Here is a 22,388-nt window from a genome sequence, read left to right on the forward strand (position 1 = left end):
CACAATTTATTAGGATGTATTTGTAATTTTTTAAAAAAAATAAAAAATTTATTATTATGATAAATTTTAAGAAAATTGTTATAATCTAACTAAAAATAAAGAATAATTTTGAAATAAGTGCTTGAATAAATCTTTTCTTCTTTGGGAAAAAAGTATAATAATTATTGACGTGACATATCATTTTCACGACTTAGGTCGGTAGGTAGAAGATAGATAATTTTTCAAGATTCAGTAAAATTATTGAGTTTGCTCGGTTCTATATTTAATGTGTTATTATTGCTTTTTCGGGTATATGGTAAAGAGAAAATAGAGAAATGCCTATGTGTTTGAGCCTGTTTGTTGTTTTCACAACAGTAGTTAAAATATAATTATATTTTTTTATTTATATTTTCATTGAAAACATATTAATTGAACATCACAATTCAATAAATACACAATTTTATTAACTAATCCAAATTTATTCTTATTTTGTACGAAAATCTATACAAAGTTGAAAACATATACACTATGTTTGGCTTGTTTTATTTTGCACGAAAATCTATACAAAGTTGAAAACATATACACCATGTTTGGTTTTGATTTTAGCCCATCTTTGAGATGGGCCAAAATATACACCATGTTTGGCTTGTTTTATTTTGCAAGTTTTAGGTATATTTTGTATTATTTTAAAAAAGTATTTTGATTATTTTTTTATCCAAAAAATACAATTAATTATATATTTTTTCATACATATATATAAATAAATATAAAAGAGACATGATTTGACAATGAACAGTACTTTTTGTCTCCCCACTATCCAATATCAAACATACCATACTTATTTTATATTATCTCCAAAAGTAAATTCAAACATACACATTATCTCTAACTTATACTTATTTATCTTTGTTTTTCTCTCTCTATCTCAACAAAACACCCCAAAACAAGTTTAAAACAAAACCAAACATTATGATAATTTTTCATTGGAAATTGAAAACTAGAAATTAAAACATGAACAAACATGTTTGGTTTTAATTTCTAATTTTTTATATATTTTCAATGTTCTTTTTAATATTAGATTTTGTGTGAAAGATGGCAATATGTTTGATTGATATTCTTTTGTGATAATTTTTTATACAAAAAGATGTAATAGAATAAAAATATCTTCGAATTAATATTTTTATATTTTATATGAAAAAAGCGTGATGGTGTGAAAATATCTTATAGAGGTATTCTTATAATCTTCTCACAAAATAGTTACGATCTTTAGATAAATTTTAAATTCATTTTATTAATTCAAGTGTTTAGGATCTGGGCAAATGCACCCCAAACCTGTGTCCTACTAACTCATTGTCTAGGAATTACATTCTTAAAAGAATGAAAAGGTAATAAAAGGAAGCAAATCTTCAAAGCCACCTATCTTTTTGCATTGAGCACATCAAAAAAGTTGAGTCTCGGAAGAAGCATCAACCCATGACTACACCACATCTGTCTTATTTGAGTCCTACTGATCCAATTTCTTTTTGATTGAACCCTTGTATGTTTGAATTTATGATGATTATTCCTATATTATGGATTCACATAAAATTATACAATTAAAAAATATTTATAAATATGAGTCTTTTATGTTATAGGTACAATTTTCTCTATCTTAAGCATTATCTCGACTTTCATCCTTCTTTCTGAATTACTATAATCGGAACTTTCATAATGTTGTTCTCATGTGTTCCTTCCTCACAAGACACGCTGTTGAATTTACAACTTCTTTAAGCACTTTTAGATCGGACAAAAAATACACTTACTAAATTCGGACACACAATAGGTTGGAAATCTTTCCACATTTTACATATACATAGAGATAATTAATTAGTGATTCTTTCTCCTGTAAATGGGCCTAAGGCAGAATAATACTAGAGCTATTTTAAAGCTAGTGAGTGTATCGACTAGATATAATTGGTTGGTGGTCCAAGCCCAAGTATTTGAGGATTCATGTCCGACAGTTTATACGGTTATGTTCCCTTCATTTACTCGGAATTTCTGCCACCACCCAACATCTCAATCAGAAAACCCATACCCGAAACAATGGAAGATACAGCAACAGAAACGGGAAGAGGAAAATGGAGTTGGCAATGGCCTTCGGGAGCCTTTCGTCCTCCATTGGCAGACCCATAGCGTGCCGGCTCTCTTTACTACATGGTCCCTTTATAGTTACGTTTCTGTTGTTCTTCGCTTCTTTGGATTTAAATAAACTCGTTTATTAGAAGAAGTTTTGGTGCTCTTACAGTTGTCTTTGTCTAATGAAGCAGTGAAATTAATAGAAGGAAAAGAATGTTGTCATGGTATGCCTTTCCTCTGTTTGATATGTTGTGTGTTTAGGAATGATCAGTAGGTGTATTTTTGTTTTTTTTCTTTTGTGAGTTGAAATTGGTTATTGTTATATCGATACTCTAGGTGAAACTTGCAGTGGTCAGCGCAGTTGAATGCTGCACTGGAGGTCGCTGATCCTTGGATAGCTGACGTAATCGATCAACAATGGAAGGTACCTTCTGATTTTCTATCGGTTTATTCTTTTTAGTAGTGATTTTTAGTGCATATGAAGAAAATTTGAACTTCATGGTTTGTCATTTCTATCTTTTCTTTTCTATTTCCCTTCCCAAGTTGGCGGCAATCACATGGTGGAACTTCAAAGTATTTGTTCATCTTTTGGTTTATTGATACCATGAAAGTTCTTTTGGCGGCAATTCCTGTTTAATGCAGTGAATGTGTCATGTTTATACTGCTTTAGTTAAACCACATGACAGAATCATGGCACTCATGGAGGGCACGCCTCTCTCCCAAGTTCCAGTACCATGTCCCCAGAGAAATCCGTAATTGTCTCCTCGTTCACCATTTTGTCACACTTACATATTCGTTATGATTGTAAACTGTGATGCATTGTGGTCACTCCTCTAAATAATTGACACTGTTCTCGGCAAGCAGTGGACAGGCAAATGCAACATGACTTGTTTAAGAAGCTTTCAAGTGCATGCATCACAGACACGTTTTTAGTTCATCCTTATAAAAAAGAATCCAATCTAAATGCAGAATTGGCACACCCTCCAACTTCATCACGAGTATGAATGCACTCTATAGTCGTGACCGGCATTTGAATTGTTCGTATTTTTTTATTGAAAATATATTGATTGTCAAAAGCCTTATAAACTCCCACTTATTATTGTAGTTTAGTTATTAAAGTCAAATATTACTACACGTATAATGTGGGTTCCAATTCTTGTTAAAGGGTTCAGTTGTACTAAATGTACACCGTAACTTTTTTTTTTTTACCATTGACCCCCACTAAGTCGAGGGGCGAAAGCGTCAATTTATCACGACGTAAGACTATGTTTGGCCCTTGAATTTTAAGGAGGAAATTAGTAAAGAAAAATACTATTTTCACTCCAAGCAACTAACTATACTTTCTCCTTCATCTCTTACAGCATAGTCATTGTTTGGTTCTACAGATGTAACTGAATCTTTCAGGTTTAGCACATACACGCCTCATGGCCGGAGGCTGCTGATAATACAAGCCTGTGATCATTTGGCTAGCTTGTTCATGGCTGCATTCACCCTTTCATCAGTGATCAGCTTGTGGCTGTCATAGCAATCTAGTATCTCCATTGCAATGTTCTTCACCTGGGAGCATCTCATTCAGCTGACAAAAGGAGGCCCATTCCCACTTTCAATGAAGGATCATTAGGTAGTACGTTTTATGTTCAAATTTATATGTTTAATGGGGGCAAAGGTATTCATTCTTGTGTGATGTCTTAAGAAGGGAGGCTGAGAAATGGAAAGTAAATTTCCAGGCATGGAGATTTAACTTAGAAGACTGACCAGATTCATATCAACTCGAAGCTCTTCAAACCAGGCAGTATTTTCCTTTTCCTTTTGGACGCTTGCAATGTATATGCAGGCTAATGATATCAAGTGAGGAGGATGTATGAGAATCAAATCCATCTTGTAAGTATCATTAACAAATGTTAGTTGTGTTGCATCATGCATGCCAGCATCCTGGAGCAACAAAGGAAGCTGCCGATAAGGATGGAATACGATTAAGTAATAATTCAGAGCTTCCAAGACTTTCATTTCCATTTCTAGTATTGATATTTCCTAGGTTAGGTTCTTGGAGATAATAAGTCTGGCCATACAAACTCTAACAGACATATAATGCAGATATAATCCTCCCTGACGTGTTTATGGGTGACCCTTATTTTCCCATTTTGTCAACCAAGGGGAAAAAAGAAAAGCCTCATCAACTCAAGAATTGCTATAGTGTATTTCTTTAGCTGGTGTTTCGTCTCAAATTAATTGATTACTGTTGAATATTGTAATTATTAATAGATTAACACAGTCATACAATAATTATTATAATTACAGGTCTAGAAAAAAGTTTTATGCAAGTCTGGGGAGTTTCTTGTTCGCTTCTGTTCCCCAACATTTCTTCTGTCGAACTGAATCAACTGACGACATTTTTTTGATCAGACTTCATTCGATATAAAATATCTGGACAACGGCGAAAATGAACTCCGGGTGGATCCTAACCGCACGTTACCCACCCGCCCGAATTCTCCACGTCTCATTTACCCAATTTCGTCAAATGTGGATACCCCTCCCAGGGCCGCTACTACTATTACTCCTCATGGCTACCCGCTTTTCTCTCTCTCGCTCTATCCATTTTCAACCCGTTTGCTTAATTAAACCCGCTCTCCCCAAACTCCATCTCCAATCTTACCCCTACCGTTCTCTCAAATCCCGCCCCTGTCCCCTCTGGTCTTCTTCCTTCTCCCTCTGCCGTCTCAGCTCTCCCTCTTCCTTTCACCATTACTCTCTCCCCAAGTCAATCAGAACTAGGGCTACCCCCGAGTCGACTCCAGCCGTTCGATCTTTGTCCGTTTCAGCTTCATCTACTACGGCCGAGATGGCGGACGTTGAAAGCAATCCTCTACTGAAGGAGTTCTACTTCCCGCCGTTCGATTCAATCGAGGCCAAGCATGTTCGCTCCGGAATCCGTGCCTTGCTCAAGCAATTAGTATGCTTCGAAAATCTTATTTGTGTTTGATTGTCAATTGATTTCTTTGATGTGTATTTAGTTGTGTATACTGATTGGTTCTGAATTGTGCTGATGCGAGTGGGAAGTTTAATTAGATTGGCGGAATTGTAGGAAAGTGATCTGCAGGAACTTGAGAGGACGGTGGAGCCTACGTGGCCAAAGTTGGTCGAGCCGCTCGAGAAGATAGTGGATAGGTTGGCGGTGGTGTGGGGTGCTGTTTCGCATCTCAAGGCCGTCAAAGACAATGCTGATCTCCGCTCTGCCATTGAAGAAGTTCAGGTATATATAGATGCATTTATGCTTATGTGTTAGTCCTGTATGACTGTGGTTTTGTGCTAACGTGTTTTCTTTTTCTTCGTTTTTGTAGCCAGAAAAAGTGGAATTTGAGCTTAAATTAGGTCAGAGTAAGCCTATTTATAATGCATTTAAAGCCATTAGAGAATCGTCTGATTGGGAGGGCCTGACTGATGCGCGTAAACGGATTGTCGATGGTACACACAGACATCTTCACTATGATGTTAATGATTGCCGTACTTAGATGAAGTTGGCTTTATAGGTGAAGTTTTGCATTTTTATCTTAATGGCTCTCATCAATGTCCAACATTTGCAGCACAAATAAAGGAGGCTGTTTTAAATGGTATTGCTCTTGAAGATGATAAAAGAGAGGAATTTAACAAGATTGAACAGGTAGTCTTTACAGCATTTAAATTTATTAATAAACTTTAACTTGGTTGCTTTGTTAGTGATGGCCCCTGTGAACTAATGTAATCTATTTATTGGCATGCAATGAAATTCCATGATATAGTTCCTTATGAAGCACAGAGGTGATGTTTGTTATATGAGTACGAAAGATTATGTCCAACTGCAAAGTACAAAGCACACTTTTTTCCCCCTGAATCAATGAATAACGTGGCTTTATGAGAAGCATAAAGACGTGAAGAAGTTGATGAAATGTGCATTCAATCCCTGCTTTGTTATTGAATTTTACAAACAGATGTTAAATAGAATGACTGCTCTTGTAGTTTCTGTATATTTGGAGATTTAACTTGTCTACATTTAAATTTGTGTGCAGGAATTGGCAAAACTATCTCAAAAGTTTGGAGAGAATGTACTAGATGCAACAAAGAAGTTTGAAAAATTAATAACAGACAAGAAAGATATTGAAGGTTTACCGGCAACGGCTCTTGGTTTGGCTGCTCAAACAGCAGTGTCTAAGGTACATCCATTTGGAGAGTTCTGATTTTTTAGTAGCTCTATCTTTTCAATTTGATATATTGGAAGCTAATGGCCTTCATTATTTGTATTCTGCTTTGAATAACAGGGACACGAAAATGCTACTGCCGAGAATGGGCCTTGGATAATTACTTTAGATGCCCCGAGTTTTATGGCCGTAATGCAGCATGCTAAAAGTAGAACTTTGCGTGAGGAAGTCTATCGTGCCTATATAAGCCGTGCCTCTAGTGGAGATCTCGACAACACAGCAATTATTGACCAAATTTTGAAGCTTAGGTTGGAAAAGGCTAAGCTTCTTGGATATAATAACTACGCAGAGGTATGACCTGCAATTTCAAATATATCTTTCTGGATATGCCTAACAACTTAACTATTTTCAGGTAAGTATGGCCACCAAGATGGCAACTGTTGAAAAGGCAGAAGAGCTCCTCGAGAAACTTCGCAGTGCATCCTGGAATCCTGCAGTTCAAGGTATTGGAGTTTCATAACTAACAACAATGTGCATTTAGGAACAAAGTAAAGTTGGATTCCATTTCGATAATGAAGGCATCATCAGTGTTAGTTTGTTTCTGATCAGTAGTTCAAGACTTTAGTTATTTATGTAGTATAAAAATTTCGCCAACTGGAAACTAGAAGAATATTCCCCATTTCCTTAAACTAAGTAAAGAGGATGATGCATTGTTATTTCCAACAATCCAAGTCCAAATAGTTGGAGCAGATAATGGTTAAATTTATTCTAGAGAAATTTTTTACCAAAACAAGGATGTCTGATCGGTTTTAATTATGTGGCACTATCTCTATTACTTTATTTTCTTAATCTTTTTTCTGAAGGTATACACTGTTGGCTGGAAGATCATGGAATAATTGTCTTTATTTGAATCTTGCAGATATGGAGGACCTAAGAATTTTCTCAAAGAATCAGGGTGCTCCAGAAGCTGATAACTTAAATCATTGGGATATCAGCTTCTGGAGTGAGAGACTCCGCGAATCAAAGTATGAAATAAATGAGGTGGGGCTCTCTCAATTTACCCTTTCTCGTCTGAATTTTTCCAAATTAATTTTTTGAAATGTACTATTTGCTAACACAGAGTTTTGTCCTTATCTTCTTCAAATTAGATATCTAGTGCTTTTTTCATGAAAAGATGCATTACCGCTTTTCCTTTCCCTTTGCTTTGTCCAGCAAAGCAATTTATCAAGAAATGAGATTGTTTGTTTGCATCTTGTGTCTGCTGATACAATTTTACTTTGTGGAGCAAAGGGCACTTCAATTAATATTGCTTGTCATGTGCCTTTGATTTAAATGTTTCTTTAATAGAGTCACTATATTGTTCTTTACAAATCTTTTCTCAGAAGACATTCATGTATCAATTTTGACTAAGCATCCTTGTTAGGTACTCCCTGTTTTCTTTATTGCCTACTTTAGGGATAGATGTTCGACAGAAAATTCATCGTTGTTGTTTCTGGTGTGCATTTTCCAGAAACAGAACTCATAATTACTATTGTTGTAGTTTGATTTGTTTTCTGTTTATCATACTTCTTTCGTTGAATGAACAATCTCTAATTTTGTTCCCTTTTCTAAATTCAACAGGAAGAATTGAGACCTTACTTTTCATTGCCTAAAGTTATGGATGGTCTTTTCAGTCTTGCAAATAAGTTGTTTGGGATCAATATTGAACCAGCCGATGGTTTAGCTCCAGTAAGACATGCCATCTTCTTTCTCTTTTCATTTCCTTTTCTTTCTTTTTCTCGGGATTTTCTTTGAGGTTTTGCATGTTTGAGGGTGGGGGCAGAATATACTTGACTTGATATATGATGCATGGTTAGCCACTGACAGAAATATTGCATTCTTTAGGTTTGGAACAGTGATGTTCGGTTTTACCGCGTCAATGATTCTTCAGGCAGCCCAATCGCATACTTCTATTTTGATCCATATTCTCGTCCATCTGAAAAACGCGGAGGGGCATGGATGGATGAAGTAGCCAGTCGAAGTCGTGTCTTGTCAAAAGAGAGTTCCTCTCCCAGGTTGCCTGTCGCCCACATGGTGTGCAACCAAATGCCACCAGTAGGAGACAAGCCAAGCCTTATGACATTTCGCGAGGTAAGCCCTTGTGTTTGTCACAAGTAACTAGAATATGGTTCTTAAAATGATTTGACTTTGAAACAGACTAGGTTTTACTAATAAATGCAACACCAGATTTTGCACTAAGCTTGTAGAAACTTTGGAGCCTCAGTTACATGTTAAGGCGGACTTTAGTCTTAATGAAGTTCGGTGAAAAGTTTCCAAATGACGTTTGGTTATATATTTTCTCTATATGCCAAGGATTTTTACATGGAATAATTATAGAAGGATGATTTGGCAAGTTCAAAGTTCTCCTTTTGTTCATTTCTAATTCCTAATCTCCTGTTCAAGCTTCTCAATCTGATTGATGCAATAAAACAAGCAGGCAATTGGATGTCCACATCTGCATAAGGATTTTCACTTGGAATAATTTTATAAATTTTCTAAATAAGATACTCAGAGTGATTGGATCTTCTTGTTGCATTTTATCCATTGGTGTTGTTAGTTCCGATTCAATTTTCTTAGAATTGAAAATCTCCATTGGATTTAGCGGATTTCATTTTCAATTGGTATCTTTTAAATAAGCGCCTCCTGGAACCATGCATTATGAAATGATGGATACGGCTCAGATGTTCTGCATGCATAATTTATAGTATGTATTTTTATAATGTTGTATGGTCACGGTGTCTGTAGGTTGAGACTGTTTTCCATGAATTCGGTCATGCTCTTCAGCATATGCTAACAAGGCAGGATGAGGGTTTGGTTGCTGGCATAAGGAATGTGGAGTGGGATGCTGTAGAATTACCTTCCCAGTTCATGGAAAATTGGTGCTACCATAGGTAGGGATCTTCACATAGTTTATCTCTTCTTATTTTCTGTCCTTTTTAAGTAGCAAAATCAAGAAACCTTTTTATATTTATCTCACTTGTGTCTCCAAAATGCCCACTTTTATCGGCAGTTGTTTATTCTTTTTACATTCCTTCTTGGACCCAAAAAACATTGCATACAACATATATGTGTGTGTATTCAACACTGTTGATTCGGATTTAAGTTTTACAGATTGTTATTATTAAAAGTTTAAATTTCTTGTTGTGGTAGTTCTTTTATATCATAATTTTGATGTTATTGGACACTTTTTGTGAGGATGCTTCTTATTGCAGAGATACCTTGATGAGTATTGGTAAGCATTATGACACTGGAGAAAGCATTCCAGATGATATATACAAAAAGCTTCTTGCTGCGAGGACCTTCCGTGCTGGCTCTCTAAGCCTTCGGCAGGTTTGCCAAACTTTTCATGGTTGATGCATTTGCTCTTGTTGTGAAGTGCTACGGTTTCATGAATACGAGAAATCATTTTGCTAGCAGTGGATGTTTTTAGGAATATTAAACATCACTAGGTGGATCCAATAACTTCCTGTGAATGCAACTTATTATTAGTTCTTATCTACTTTGCAGCTTAGATTTGCAACCCTAGATCTAGAGTTGCACACAAAGTACGTCCCTGGTGGTTCAGAGTCAATCTATGATGTTGACAGAAGGGTTTGTAAAAAAACACAAGTACTCCCTCCACTTCCAGAGGATAAGTTCCTTTGCGGTTTTAGTCATATATTTGCCGGTGGATATGCCGCTGGATACTACAGCTACAAGGTAATAACTCTTCCTATCAGTTTCTCTATATTCTTTCTGGTATATCAGTTGTGCCTTTCAATTTTTCTTTTTCCCATTCAATTGCTTTTGGTGCAATCCATTTTTTGGCCTCCGTTTGGCGCTCTGACACCTGGTGATGTTCATTTGTGCAGTGGGCTGAGGTTTTATCAGCTGATGCTTTTTCAGCATTCGAAGATGCTGGATTGAATAATGAGAAGGTATTTGACTGTCTACATATTGCCATATGTGTGCATGTGTCCATATGATTAAAACTGAGCTGTCATACTCATAACTGACTGATGGGTCGCAACAGGCGGTAAAGGAAACAGGCAATAGATTTCGGGAAACAGTTCTTGCTCTTGGAGGAGGAAAAGCTCCACTAGAGGTTAGATGCGATAATGCTATACCCATTTTACTCTGATGTTGCAACTGTTATTTACATTTTCTTGAAAACTTTTGCATGCCATCTCTGATTCAGCTGAAATGTTGATCAGGTCTTCGTGGCATTCCGTGGGCGTGAACCCTCACCTGAAGCACTGCTAAGGCACAATGGATTGTTGCAAGTTGCATGAGTATCAGCGGGCAATTTGTAGTGAACAGTTAGTTCCTTCAAAACACTTCTCCCCATCTATCATTCCTAAAGTAAAAAATTTCTAGGACGAATGTTTGTTTATGCACATTAACTGCATATTTCAGAACGTTAAGACGTTGCATTTGCCTTGGCAGCTCTCAGGAAAACACCGGGGCGTGATATACTTAACTTAACTAGTTCTCCAATTACGGGCAGTTGATGCACAATTTGAATCATTTTGTTCTGTAGTTTTTCTACTTAAATTTGGCAATTTCCGGCGTCTCTGTTCCTCCAACTATAATCTGCAGTATATCCAATATATAATATGCATATATGCGGGATATGTGTATTATGAAGTCGAGGTAAGAGTTTGATTCTTTTTTTTAAAGACAATCATTGTCCCGCTCTGGTGCTAATGGAATTGGCAATTTGTCTCCGAAAATACGACGACTAATATCAAAGTAGCAGCACTACAAACTTTGAGAAACAACAAATCAAACAGTATTTTGGAACTCTCTTAATAAAAGCAATATGCTTTTATTGCTAATATAATAGAATGAACTTATGAAAATGAAGTGAATAGGGGGATCTATTTATATAATTTGAAGATGTATTAGACATGTTCGATCAGAAATAACATACCACTTCACTCAAATGAGTGCATCGTTTTATTCAAAGGATTTTATGCAATAAACACATCATTCAACCAAAAAGTTGATTGAATACGGTTGGATGATGATTGAGCGTCATCAATCATCATCCAAATGTCATGAACTTATTATGCATTCAACATAATAATCGATTACTTGTCATGATTTACAATAAATTTATTATTTAATTTATCATTCACTATTTTTAATATGTCGTACATAATTACATACGAATAGTTAAAAGATGGGAAGTCTGCATACAATTATGACTGAATGAATGATATTTGTATTGTTGAGTTCAAATATTGAAGACATGCATTTTTTATTATACTTAGTGAATAATACATCATTACTAAAAGGTAAAATATTATATTTAAATTTATATAGAAAGTTGAATAGCTTGAATTTATGAAACTATAATTATTATCAAATACTTATCTAACATCAGTTGGTAATTATAAATTAAATAAAATCATAATGCATAATAATGATTTTGGTACAATTATAACCCTGCAAAAAATACGATACAAATATTAACATCAAAATATGTATTTTTGTTCCTAAGAATTTCATTTAAATTCATGCTTCATTTACACATCTACAAATTTCAATGCTTAATTGGGAGGTAACATTACAAAACTAATCCCACATTTAGAATGATTTCAAATTTGACCTTATGTATTATAAAATTTTAAGTCAAACTCACTATTTCGTTAAAAGTTATAAAAATAGTTCAAAATATTGTTAAAAAAAAGCTCCAATACAAATGTTAAATTACATAGAATTCATGTGAAAATTACGTGCACATGAATAAAAAAGATAGCCGTTGGTTTTAACGTCTATTAATGGGGGAGCTTTTCTTACAACATTTTGACATTTTTTTTGCAATTTTAATAAAATATAGGGTTAAATTTAAAATGATGACGCATGAGGTCAAATTCAATATAATCATAAAATGTTGAACTAAATTTGCAATTTTGCCTAATTTTGAACTAAAATTTTCCGTGAATTCTCTTTTACGAAAGCATTATTTTTATAACCATGAATATAATAGATTAAGTTCCGAAATTTCGTCCCATATGTTGAACTGGGATGGGGGGCTCCTTACCCCTACGCAAACATGTTAAAAACATAGCTGACATTACCACGGTTTCTGTATTAATATTCCGGATCCAAAATAGCGACTACAGACCGTTAATGTTCAGTTCCATGTCCTACGTACTGCCGGAGCCGACGGTGGGGGGAATAACAAATGCAGTTGACATAGGAGTTGCAGTTCGAGTCCATTCGGAGATCCGGGAACTCATTCGGCTTAACTCTCTCGGTGTAACCACCTCTTCGACTTCCTCGTCCAATTTGGTAGCAATGCGTTTTCCAACTCATAACCTGTTTTAATTAGGTTAATCTTTTCCCCCCAGAATTGAGTTGTTTAATGTTTATTTTTATTTTTTTTCACCCGGTTTTAGAGTCTATGAAGAAGGATAAACTGGAGAAATTGACGAAGCTGGACGGCTTGGAGCGGCGTATGAAATTGCTGATACACTAGTCTTCAATGCCGCAGCCAACCGTGCTTGATTGACTTCTGATTGATCCGTTTATAGTTCCCTGTGCTCCTGTAAGATGAAACTAATCGTGCGTGTTAATTTATGTCATCACCTTTTTTATATGCTTTACGTTGTCATTTTAACACATAGTTCATGGTGCCTACTATGTATTGATAGAAATAAAGATAATTAAAATGTTCTCAATGATTTTGGATGTGAATGTGATGTTACCAGTCCACTTTACCGGAAATACTTGCCCTTGTCTATTGACGGTATTATTATTACTACAGTATTATATAGTAGTTACTGTTGTTGGTATTGTTAATTTCTCCGTCTCTTTGAGCATTCCATTCACCATTCACTAATTTTGGTATTTTAGTGCATCTTATGCTGAATGGTATCGAGTGTTGCACATTTTGTTTGTCAAAGTGCGGAAAATATTTTGTAGAAGAAACAGAAGGCCGCTTGACTCGTCTTACACCTTATGAAGGAAGAAACAGCAAAAAGGTTGTGGCAGGCCTCATTTGCTTTCTTCTGCTTGGGGACTAAGTATTGTAGTGAGGCATTTCGAGCAAATGTCCTATAATCTTGAATCTTGATAGCAAAGAACATGAGAAATTCTAAGTGAAGAATATAGAGTTTGTCAGTGGGAAATCTTACAATATTTCAGGGGGAGCTCAACTCAGTTAAATATACCTTCCATGTATTTAGATTATTGCTTTACAGTTGGCGATGGTTGCATTTCTGTGTCGAGTCGCGAGACGTTTGGTTTTTTTGCTTTATTGTAAATAATTCTGTTACTGCTTCCTGGTAGAAGAAACTCCCATATAATGGCATTTTGACTTATTGCCAGTTTCTAGGGTTTATCGCATGGAAAATCTAGGATCATTCAATGCCCAGACAGCTGACTCATTAGTTTTCTTTTGGCTCCAAAAATACCAGTGGTTCAGTTTCATGAATATGAGCTGAACGCGTATAGACCAACTGTTTTAGTATATACACATGTAATAGTAGAAACTGGTATAAAATGCAAATAGTGTACATATCAGTTGGCATGCTCTCAATGTTACCCAAACTGAAAGGATGATTAAGTTGAATAATTTCATAATCAGATTCTGTTTGCTAATTAATGACCTCAAATAACTCAAATGTCTATCGTGGCTGTGGAGGAGGTGGTTGCAAAAGAATAGGGGATGCTTCTGCTGGAATTGGAGTTGGTGGTATAACAATTGGCCTCTCTATAGAGTAGCGATTGGATCCTCCAAAGCTCTCAATGGATTTCATATATTCAGATGCATTATTTTCTATAATGAAAGCATCCTCAAGCTCACGAACAATGTCAGCCATGCATGGACGATAAGCCGCGTAGGGTTCAATACATGCCAAAGCTACCTCAACGACCCTCCACATTGCTTCAGCATGGTAGCCTCCCTTTATGCTAGGGTCTACTATTTCTTCGACTTTTGAGTTCCTTATATGAGATTTTGCCTGTATGTAAAAAATCCCCATATATATGGTTAGCTTCTAAAATCAATAAACTTTCCAATCAAATAATGGAGAAAGCAACCTAAAATCTGGTTTCTTTTTCTGCAGTGATGTGATGAGAGTTGTCTTGCTATTTATTTATCTCCTCTCTGTTACAATTTGCTTGAGTACTCTTGACAAGTGACTTCCATTAGTACGTTCTCGTAAAAGAAAGACTGAAGTTGCAATGCATCACAGCTTGGGGGAGGTGTATATTTTCTATTCAGATAATTGAACTGACACTTATTTAGCATATGATAAGTTAATATAAATCTGTATGCTACGTTATTGACTAGAAGAGTATTATGTGTCTAAAAACACTGTCAACCTCTTTCTGAGGTCTATCGTTACATTTATTCACAAAATTATTTGCATGTAAATTCCCCCCCCCCCCCCCCCTCCGCCACGGAAGCAAGTAAGTACAGGAATTATTGCAGGTTTTTAAGATACTTAACTAGTAGTTCATGTGTTGGTAATTAGACTGTAATTTACTAACCATTGTCTAATAGGTCCTTGTTGCTTTGCCCAGAGAACAAGTGTTGATTTTACTATTTCAGCAATTAAAACTATAAAAGCGCAGGCATGTTCTATGTTTAAGGTAGAATACTCAGAACCAGAGCTTACCCATTCAACCAAGCTCCACTCACTTTGCGGCCTGCTTATATTGAGAGGTTCTCGGCCACTTACAATTTCCAGTAAAACAACCCCAAAGCTAAAGACGTCACTTTTTGAAGATAAATGCTGCGTCGAATAATACCTGGAATTGGAGGAGACAAGCTTATAAACTCCTGGGTGCTTAGGGTTGCAATGATGTGATGAAATGGATTTGCAGGACTTCTTTATGATGATATGATCCATTTTGTATTTATGTTGATTCTAGATTAATTGCTCATGTTTAGGGCATATGCTCGTGCCATGGAAAAATAAACTGCAATGTACATTTGGTTGCATGGAACTGGATTTGTGAAACTAGCTTCATGAAAAATCAGTCCAAATTAGAACAGAGCTCCAATTCTTGCTCCAAAACTTCCAATTTCATCCTACTCTACTCAAATGTTTTTTGACAATTAAGTTGTTCCCTTTTTCTCCAGAAGTGTGGGATATCGTATACTTACTCGGGATCCAGGTATCCAGCAGTACCCCTTACTTCTAGGGAAGTGGCACTGTCCCCTTCTTGAGGTGCATATTTTGAGAATCCAAAGTCTGCAACCTTTGCACACATGCTATGATCCAGTAGTATATTACTTGATTTTACATCTCTATGAATAACACAGCGCTCCGAGAAGGTGTGAAGATATGTTAAACCTGAACAATATGATGTTCTTTAGACAGTTTGTTTGTAAACAAGAGAAAACATAAAGATGGACGGAAATGAGACTCATTCTGTGATATTAGTACTGCTGGAACAAAAGCATCTATAGATTATACTTGCCAATAATTTAGGTGGACCTAAAACTCTTGACTTGCTTCTGACTGCTTGCTTATTTGACAGGGTCATCAAATGCAAGGATCTAAATAGCTGAAGAAATGCTGGCTTTAAAAATAACTTGTCCCAATTTATGCCAAATTAGCTTCTTGCAGATATTTTGTCATTCAGTGTGGTGATTCTTGTGATCTTTGCATAGGCAAGCACCACATTTTTCCTTTTTGTTTTTTTGACTAACAGCCGGATGGAGCTACTTCTTCGCCCACCTTTTGATTTGTGTATTTTGCTTTTCTAAATTCATAAGTACGCAGTATAACCACTTTATGTTCACTTTAAAATTACCTGAAGTTCAATAAGCATATAAGCAGAGACCTCCACATCAACATTTTGTGTTACATAGCCACTAAGATACTCTATGTGTTAATTATGTTAATTATCATGATAATATCAGATATAGAGAAGCACAGTTTTTCTGTCATTGTTTGAAAGCTTTCTAGTCTTATAGTTACTACTGTGAACTGAACAGAAACAACTCCTATCATTGAAACTGTGACTACTTGCTCAGAAGAAAAAGAGATTGATTAAGTTGAAAATTTCTAGTTTTAGAGATTGAAACTGTTACTTGCCTCTTGCAGCACCTAAAGCAATGGAAAGTCTTGTTGGCCAATCCAGAGTTTTGCGCTTTGCTGCTGCTCCTGTTAAATAGTGAATAGGAAGAAATAAATACTAATTCCTAATCAGATCTAGTTTCAAAGAGTTAGAAATATAAGTGAAATTTACCATATAAGCGATCTTGTAGTGAGCCGTTAGACATGAAAGGATAGACAAGAATTTGTTGGTCATTCTCGCAACAATAGCCAATCAGTGGGACCAAGTTTTCATGCCGAATAGCTGAGAGCAAGTTCAGCTGTACAAGCAATTGGTAACAACTGTCAGCTAGGCTCAATTATTCATGCATGCAGCATGTACATATTTGTTGGTCCATTCCTAAACTGGAAAGAGTAAGGTAATTGCTTATCACAAGATACTTAATTTATTGCAGAAGTTCCAAGGCTGAAGATATGTTATAAATTCATGATTAGTGAATTAAGTGATGTAGTTTAGTCTACTCAGCACTTCGAATGAATTGCAGTCCTATGGGTGAAGTGATGGACGCTGAAGAGTTAGGAACCTAATTTCCTGGATGTAACCCAAAGTTTTAATTTTCAGATTAGCTGAAATAAATGGAAAAATGGAATATGCATAATGTAAACAGCAATCTTGTTGGTTAAGTAGTACAGGTTGCAGAGGACTTGCCTCATTTTCAAATTCACGGGTTCCTTGGGTTGAGGTGGCTGATCGGACCTTCACAGCCACCTCTTGACCATCAGGTAGAGTGCCACGATACACTGGTCCAAATCCACCTTCACCTATCAAAGTTTGGTACCTTTGTGTTGCAGTTTCTATGTACTCCAGTGTGAAATTCTGGACAGAAATTGATTTTCTGGCGAAAGTTTCTGTGCTTGCTACTGAGTAGACGGCATCTGCATTAGAAAAGAATGTGGTTATAAAAATGGATTAAGGAGTGAAGAGGGGATGGTTGCAAGTCTCAGCTACATCTTGCTTGATGCCCTTTTTTTGGGCGTTTAATTTGCAAACAATAGCCCATTATGCAGTACAAGAGAAAATTTGGTGAGACCAGAAATTTATCATGCAATATCTGTTGTATCGTTCCTAGTTTCATCTATTAAATAAACGAAAAGTTATTCATGATGGCATAATAGAATAATTTCCTACTATTAAATTTTTTCAAACTAAATGTCTTAATTTGAAAATAAAATCCTCTTTGGTTGGGGACTGATGTTCTACTGCTGAATAGCTCCGTCATGCTTCAAAATGCTATTGTGTTAAATTTATGTTGCATATGAAATATGTTTTGCTATTAATGTTGTAGGTGCTGATTGATACACCATAGTTTTTTGTCTCTGTCTATACAATTAGATTCATAAAAATGTGGATTTTCTGTGCATAAAATGTTATGTCCTGAAGTTTAGACAGGAAAAGATAAATATGTTAAAGTTCTTATCTCTCTTATCATATGATCTACTTTAACACGAGTCAAAATAAATTCACTTAAAATTTTCTGTGTGCTTACTTTTTGACATCATGTGCCCTTTCGCATCGAACTTTTGCAGTGCCTTCATTTTGTTTCTGCACAAGCAGAACAAACACACTCCAACAATGGTCATAACCAACAAGGATCCACCTACAATTGTGCCGATGACAATTCCATGAGCTGGACGAGAGGATAGATGGGCATTGCACATCCCTTTGCTAAACATATAAACAGGAAACCAAGCGAAAAGGAGTCAAATTCTGTGTCAAGTGTGCATATGCAAAATGGAGCGGACGGACATTACATCTGTTGCTGCATATGACATTTTCTGGACTTCTAAAAGCATAAATATCTTACTCTGTGGTCAGATTTGATTTGTTTAGGCTTGAAGGAAGATTTTTATTCAAGTGAGGATTGCATCCAAAATATCTAGATGAAGAAGAAAAGAGATGCTGAGTTAGGTAAATTTCGAACGTATAACCTGACAAAACCAGAAGTAGCAATCACTGAAGATGTTCTAAAATGTTTATACATACACTTACAATGTTTTCAAATAGGGCATTGCGGTGATTGACCATGTAATGTTTCCTGTGAGATCATTGTGGCTAACATCCCTACAAAAAATGAAAAGGAATTAACAGATTTCTGGTGTCTAATACTCAGAATGCAAATAGTTTTCCATGGTCCTGGTTATACTTTCATATCATGCACATGCATATGGCTTCTGCCCACATTTCTAGTAGGATGACTATTCCTGGATGTTGATATCATTTCTAACAGAGAGAAAAGATTTATCTGAAGTTCCTAAGATCATAGAGAATGTTTAATGTGTTAAACAACCCTAGCCGACTTCCACAATTCTTTTAGTTTATTTTGCATGTGAATGTATACGACCATGTGATGCATAGGTAATTTGGTAGGAAGACAATTGAAATTTCTAGATCTTAGTTGTTTGGGGTAGAACTGAAGTTTCCTGCTTTATAACTGGTAGAAATGAAGATCTCTCATGCTTAAACCTCAATTTCCTGAAGCTAAGCAAATTCTAGTGAGCAGAAGTATGACACTTGTAGTTGAGTAGATTCATTACAGTGAGGTCAACATGGATGAAGCTGGGAACTGAGGTACTGTGCCGCTGAACCCATTGTTGCTCAAGTTCCTGCATTTTAACATTCATCATCAGTGGGAAGTGCTAAATCATCATAAACTAGACAATAAGGAATGCTGAGCCATACAATTCCTTCAGGTAAATCAGCTCAGTGATACTGGGAGGTAGTGGTCCTGCGAGTCTGCTGAGGGATAAATCCCTGGGACAGTACATGCAACAAATATTCATTGTCGGGACACATTGTTTGCCGGAATAATGCAATGAAAGTGGACAAGCATGAGATGATTGGACTGTCTTTATTGAAGCAACTTACATTTTAGTGATAACAGATGCACTATTGAGAGGTTCACAAGTCAAACCATGCCATGGAAGAGGGAGACAAGGGTCTCCCGACCAAGCTTTCAACAATTCACTATTTTCATTGTGGGTAAATAGCTCATTCTTCACTTTGGCAATTGCATCCACTGAGTATATGATTGAGAATCTTAGTCATATGTAAATTTTTGCTGTTATTTGAAAGATTAGCTAATCTAAATGCATGGAGTACCTTCGTCCAAATCTGTCTCTGCATTTCTTGGATAATCCTGCAAAATCTCATAAGCATTACAGATTGGTCCAAACTGAGAATTTAAGGCTTTGACCAAGGTCAGATTGAGGACTCCATTTGTTGTGAAGTCCAAAGCAACTGAAGAGTAACGCGAACCACCAGACAATATGTCAACCGCTTGCCTTTTTTCATTGTTGATATATACATCGAACACTCTTTGCCCAGCTTGAACAGAGTCATCAAGCTCAAGAAAGTGGAGGTAGAGATTGTAATTATATGTCCCTGCATCAAGGTTTTTGTACTGAAACTCTAATCGTTCGGGGTGGGTTAGAGCTGTTTGCAATACTTCAAGAGGAGGCAATATACTGTTTACACCGGTCAAATTGACATAGGTGGTGGATGATGATATGTAGTTAGCTGTTGAATCAGGATATGAGTCTGATCTCCAGATTCGATCATATGGGTCAACTGGATACCTGAGATCTCAAGCATGGGGAACAAAAAAGCATTAGTGTTGTGATACAAAGACCTTGTTTGGTCTGAATGGTCGTTAGATGTCAGGAGTCTGGAACCTTTTTATCTGTTTATGAAACTTTTACAATGGCTATCATAGCAATGAGAAAAAAGATGTTTTCATCTCTATGTTTACAGATTAGTGTATCAGTACAAGAAGCATTGACTTGGCACTATGCAGTGCTGGAGTATTAGCATGTTGATAGTAAGTCAGGTACTGAATATGTCATAATGACTTCAATAGCTTTCATTTGAAATAAATCTATGCCACACCATGCTGAATAGCAAAAGCTTTTCCTCTACTGTACTCTTTTGTATGGTTAAATGTTCCATTTCACATTTTTCGTATAAGATTTGTATGGGAGCATACCTGATTTCAGATCCTAGGTTTCCTGTATCTGCCCGGTCTACAAGTTTGAGTACACTTGAAGGATTTCTTTTGACATAATCTGGATGTGAAGATCGTAGTTCCAGCTTCGAAAGGTATGCTGCCCCTTTGCCTTTTACTAAGCAGAAGTTAGTGTAGTTACTGGTAGCTCTGAATATTCCCTCAACCCTCGGTTTACCTATAGAATTCACTCTCTCTATTTCTGTCACACCAACCGAAACATTGAAAAAGATGTCTGGAGGAGATGCCTCCAGATTGTTGATAGGAAATGTTCCTCTAATTAGGTAGGCAACACCACTCCTTGTTGGCAAACTGTAACACCATTTGCTGCTGTATCCTCCATTAAAAAATCTTGCTTTATTCAGGTTGTCGTGCCCACTCCAGACTGTGTCTTGGCAACTTCTCTTGTCAGGGTACCAACTTTCATCTGATATGTAACTGATATTGGTATGTGGTTCTTTAAACGTAGCATCAGCACAACACTGTATGCTAATAGATTCTGCCCAAGATTGTCAAAAAATGTGAGTGCTCTCTAGCAATTTGTATAAACTCAAAATGTTGTTTAAGGAAGCCTTACTTTTACCAGAAGATTACCTACAATTCATTTCTTCTATTCTTATTTGTGAGCCAAAACATTCTTCTAGCTACCTACCTTTTTACTTCAAAACCAAACTCATAAATCATACTGCTCTCTCCCCCCCACCCTTCCAATGCTGAATCCAAGCCCCATCTCTCCTTCCGAGGGAGAACAAAATGAACTATCTGGTTTCCACTCTCCTTTCCGGGGAGAACAAAAGAAACTATGCTGTAACTGGCTTCAATACTTTCGCCTTATTGATCTTATAACCATTATACTAGTGACAAGAAAATAGTATTGTTGTCCTGATCGGTTCTTGCATAAATTGGAAAACTAGTATAGGAAACTGGATGTCATAATTCAATGCATATGTAGTCATCACAAGCGTACGACTGAAGTTGCTAAAACCATGCATTACAATTGCTTCTTGAAGATTTGCTTTATTTCTTCTCAGTTTTTGCTCAGCAATTAAATTCATTCCATTATTCAAGATGTAGAAGGAGAAGCAGAACAATAAAAAAAGAAATTGAAAATAAAACGCACCTTCTTGTGCAAAATTAGATTGAATGAACAGGAATATGAAGATGATGCCACAGCTGATCAGTCTTGTATTTACATTATCCAACCCTTCCATCATCCTATAATCATCAGAGAAGGTCGCCCCATCGGGGTTATTTGAGGATCATTAACCGGAAAATTCTTTTTCTTCTTTTTCCGCGAAAATTCACCTTATGTTTTTCTGTTGTGACTGTCTCAGGGAAGACCTGGAATTCCCTTCAGACAAACGGGCATCAGAGACAAACAGACAAGGACTTGAAGAAGATGTTGATTCGTTTTCCAGTTTGACTTTGGAGGTTGGTACTACTGAAGCCCTGATAGGAGGCTAGAGATATAACAATTTTTATTTCAAAGACTATAAATTTTATAGCAAGGTTTTTCTAACTAATACCCTCTATGATTAATATTTTGTTGTTTTTGGTGTAGTTGATATTTCTTTACTGTTAGCATATATTTTAGTAATAAAATAAAATAATAGGGCGGAGCAACCATTTACTTATAAATGTTCATCCTTGTCTGAAATCCGTCTCTCCCCTTGTCTGTTACCTTAGAACGCAACATCCAGGTAATGAGATTAGCCATTAATTAATCGCATACAGAATATGATTTACGTCCAACCATATATTGACAAATAGGCCACTCTATAGGTTCTACATTTGAAATGTTTTACCAACTCAAAATTATTAAGTCGAAATGCACGCAAAAACACTAGATTACACATCCTTATTCGTGTCATAATTTATCCTTGAAGGAATGATCAGAATAACAATGAACAAGAATGAGGTGGGCAGGTGATAAATTTATGAGAGGAATGCTATGTATTACAGACTGGAAAGATATAGATGTCTCTAACTTGTAGTGTTTTCCTGGGTCAATTGAGTTCAAT

At 36.1% G+C, this 22,388-nt stretch overlaps 2 protein-coding genes, 1 long non-coding RNA gene and 1 pseudogene across 4 annotated transcripts; 2 read left to right on the plus strand and 2 right to left on the minus strand.

Moving 5' to 3' along the window:
• Positions 1-3,552: 3,552 nt before the first annotated feature.
• LOC105178336 (cyclin-C1-2 pseudogene) lies at positions 3,553-4,107 on the minus strand (annotated as a pseudogene).
• A 353-nt stretch (positions 4,108-4,460) lies between these two features.
• On the plus strand, positions 4,461-10,931 carry LOC105177878 (Zincin-like metalloproteases family protein). Of its 2 annotated transcripts, none has more exons than XM_011101162.3 (17): positions 4,461-5,044; positions 5,177-5,344; positions 5,433-5,556; positions 5,676-5,752; positions 6,138-6,281; positions 6,387-6,617; positions 6,679-6,769; positions 7,186-7,307; positions 7,887-7,994; positions 8,151-8,396; positions 9,051-9,196; positions 9,518-9,635; positions 9,813-10,004; positions 10,157-10,222; positions 10,318-10,389; positions 10,499-10,603; positions 10,701-10,931. In XM_011101162.3, exons 1-16 carry the CDS (start codon positions 4,535-4,537, stop codon positions 10,574-10,576), a joined length of 2,493 nt encoding a protein of 830 aa, XP_011099464.1. In that variant the 5' UTR covers positions 4,461-4,534; the 3' UTR covers positions 10,577-10,603; positions 10,701-10,931. The 2 variants fall into 2 exon arrangements, with proteins under 2 accessions (XP_011099464.1, XP_011099463.1); XM_011101161.3 differs by having other exon boundaries at positions 4,463-5,044; positions 10,731-10,931.
• A 1,352-nt stretch (positions 10,932-12,283) lies between these two features.
• LOC105177876 (uncharacterized) lies at positions 12,284-20,269 on the plus strand. The gene is made up of 3 exons (XR_002288346.2): positions 12,284-12,584; positions 12,692-12,840; positions 17,894-20,269. It is a non-coding gene; the product is annotated as an uncharacterized LOC105177876 (long non-coding RNA).
• On the minus strand, positions 13,746-21,857 carry LOC105177877 (nodulation receptor kinase). Its single transcript, XM_011101160.3, has 15 exons — positions 21,488-21,857; positions 20,350-20,866; positions 19,467-19,942; positions 19,233-19,383; positions 19,047-19,118; positions 18,902-18,970; positions 18,357-18,428; positions 18,172-18,243; positions 17,854-18,032; positions 17,016-17,242; positions 16,500-16,626; positions 16,346-16,414; positions 15,409-15,598; positions 14,918-15,050; positions 13,746-14,257 (listed from the first exon to the last, which is right to left on the minus strand). Exons 1-15 carry the CDS (start codon positions 21,579-21,581, stop codon positions 13,922-13,924), a joined length of 2,784 nt encoding a protein of 927 aa, XP_011099462.1. The 5' UTR covers positions 21,582-21,857; the 3' UTR covers positions 13,746-13,921.
• Between the last annotated feature and the right edge of the window lie 531 nt (positions 21,858-22,388).

This window comes from Sesamum indicum, linkage group LG9, assembly GCF_026168435.1.
Source record: "Sesamum indicum cultivar Baizhima isolate 11 linkage group LG9, ASM2616843v1, whole genome shotgun sequence".
Taxonomy (NCBI): Eukaryota; Viridiplantae; Streptophyta; class Magnoliopsida; order Lamiales; family Pedaliaceae; genus Sesamum; species Sesamum indicum.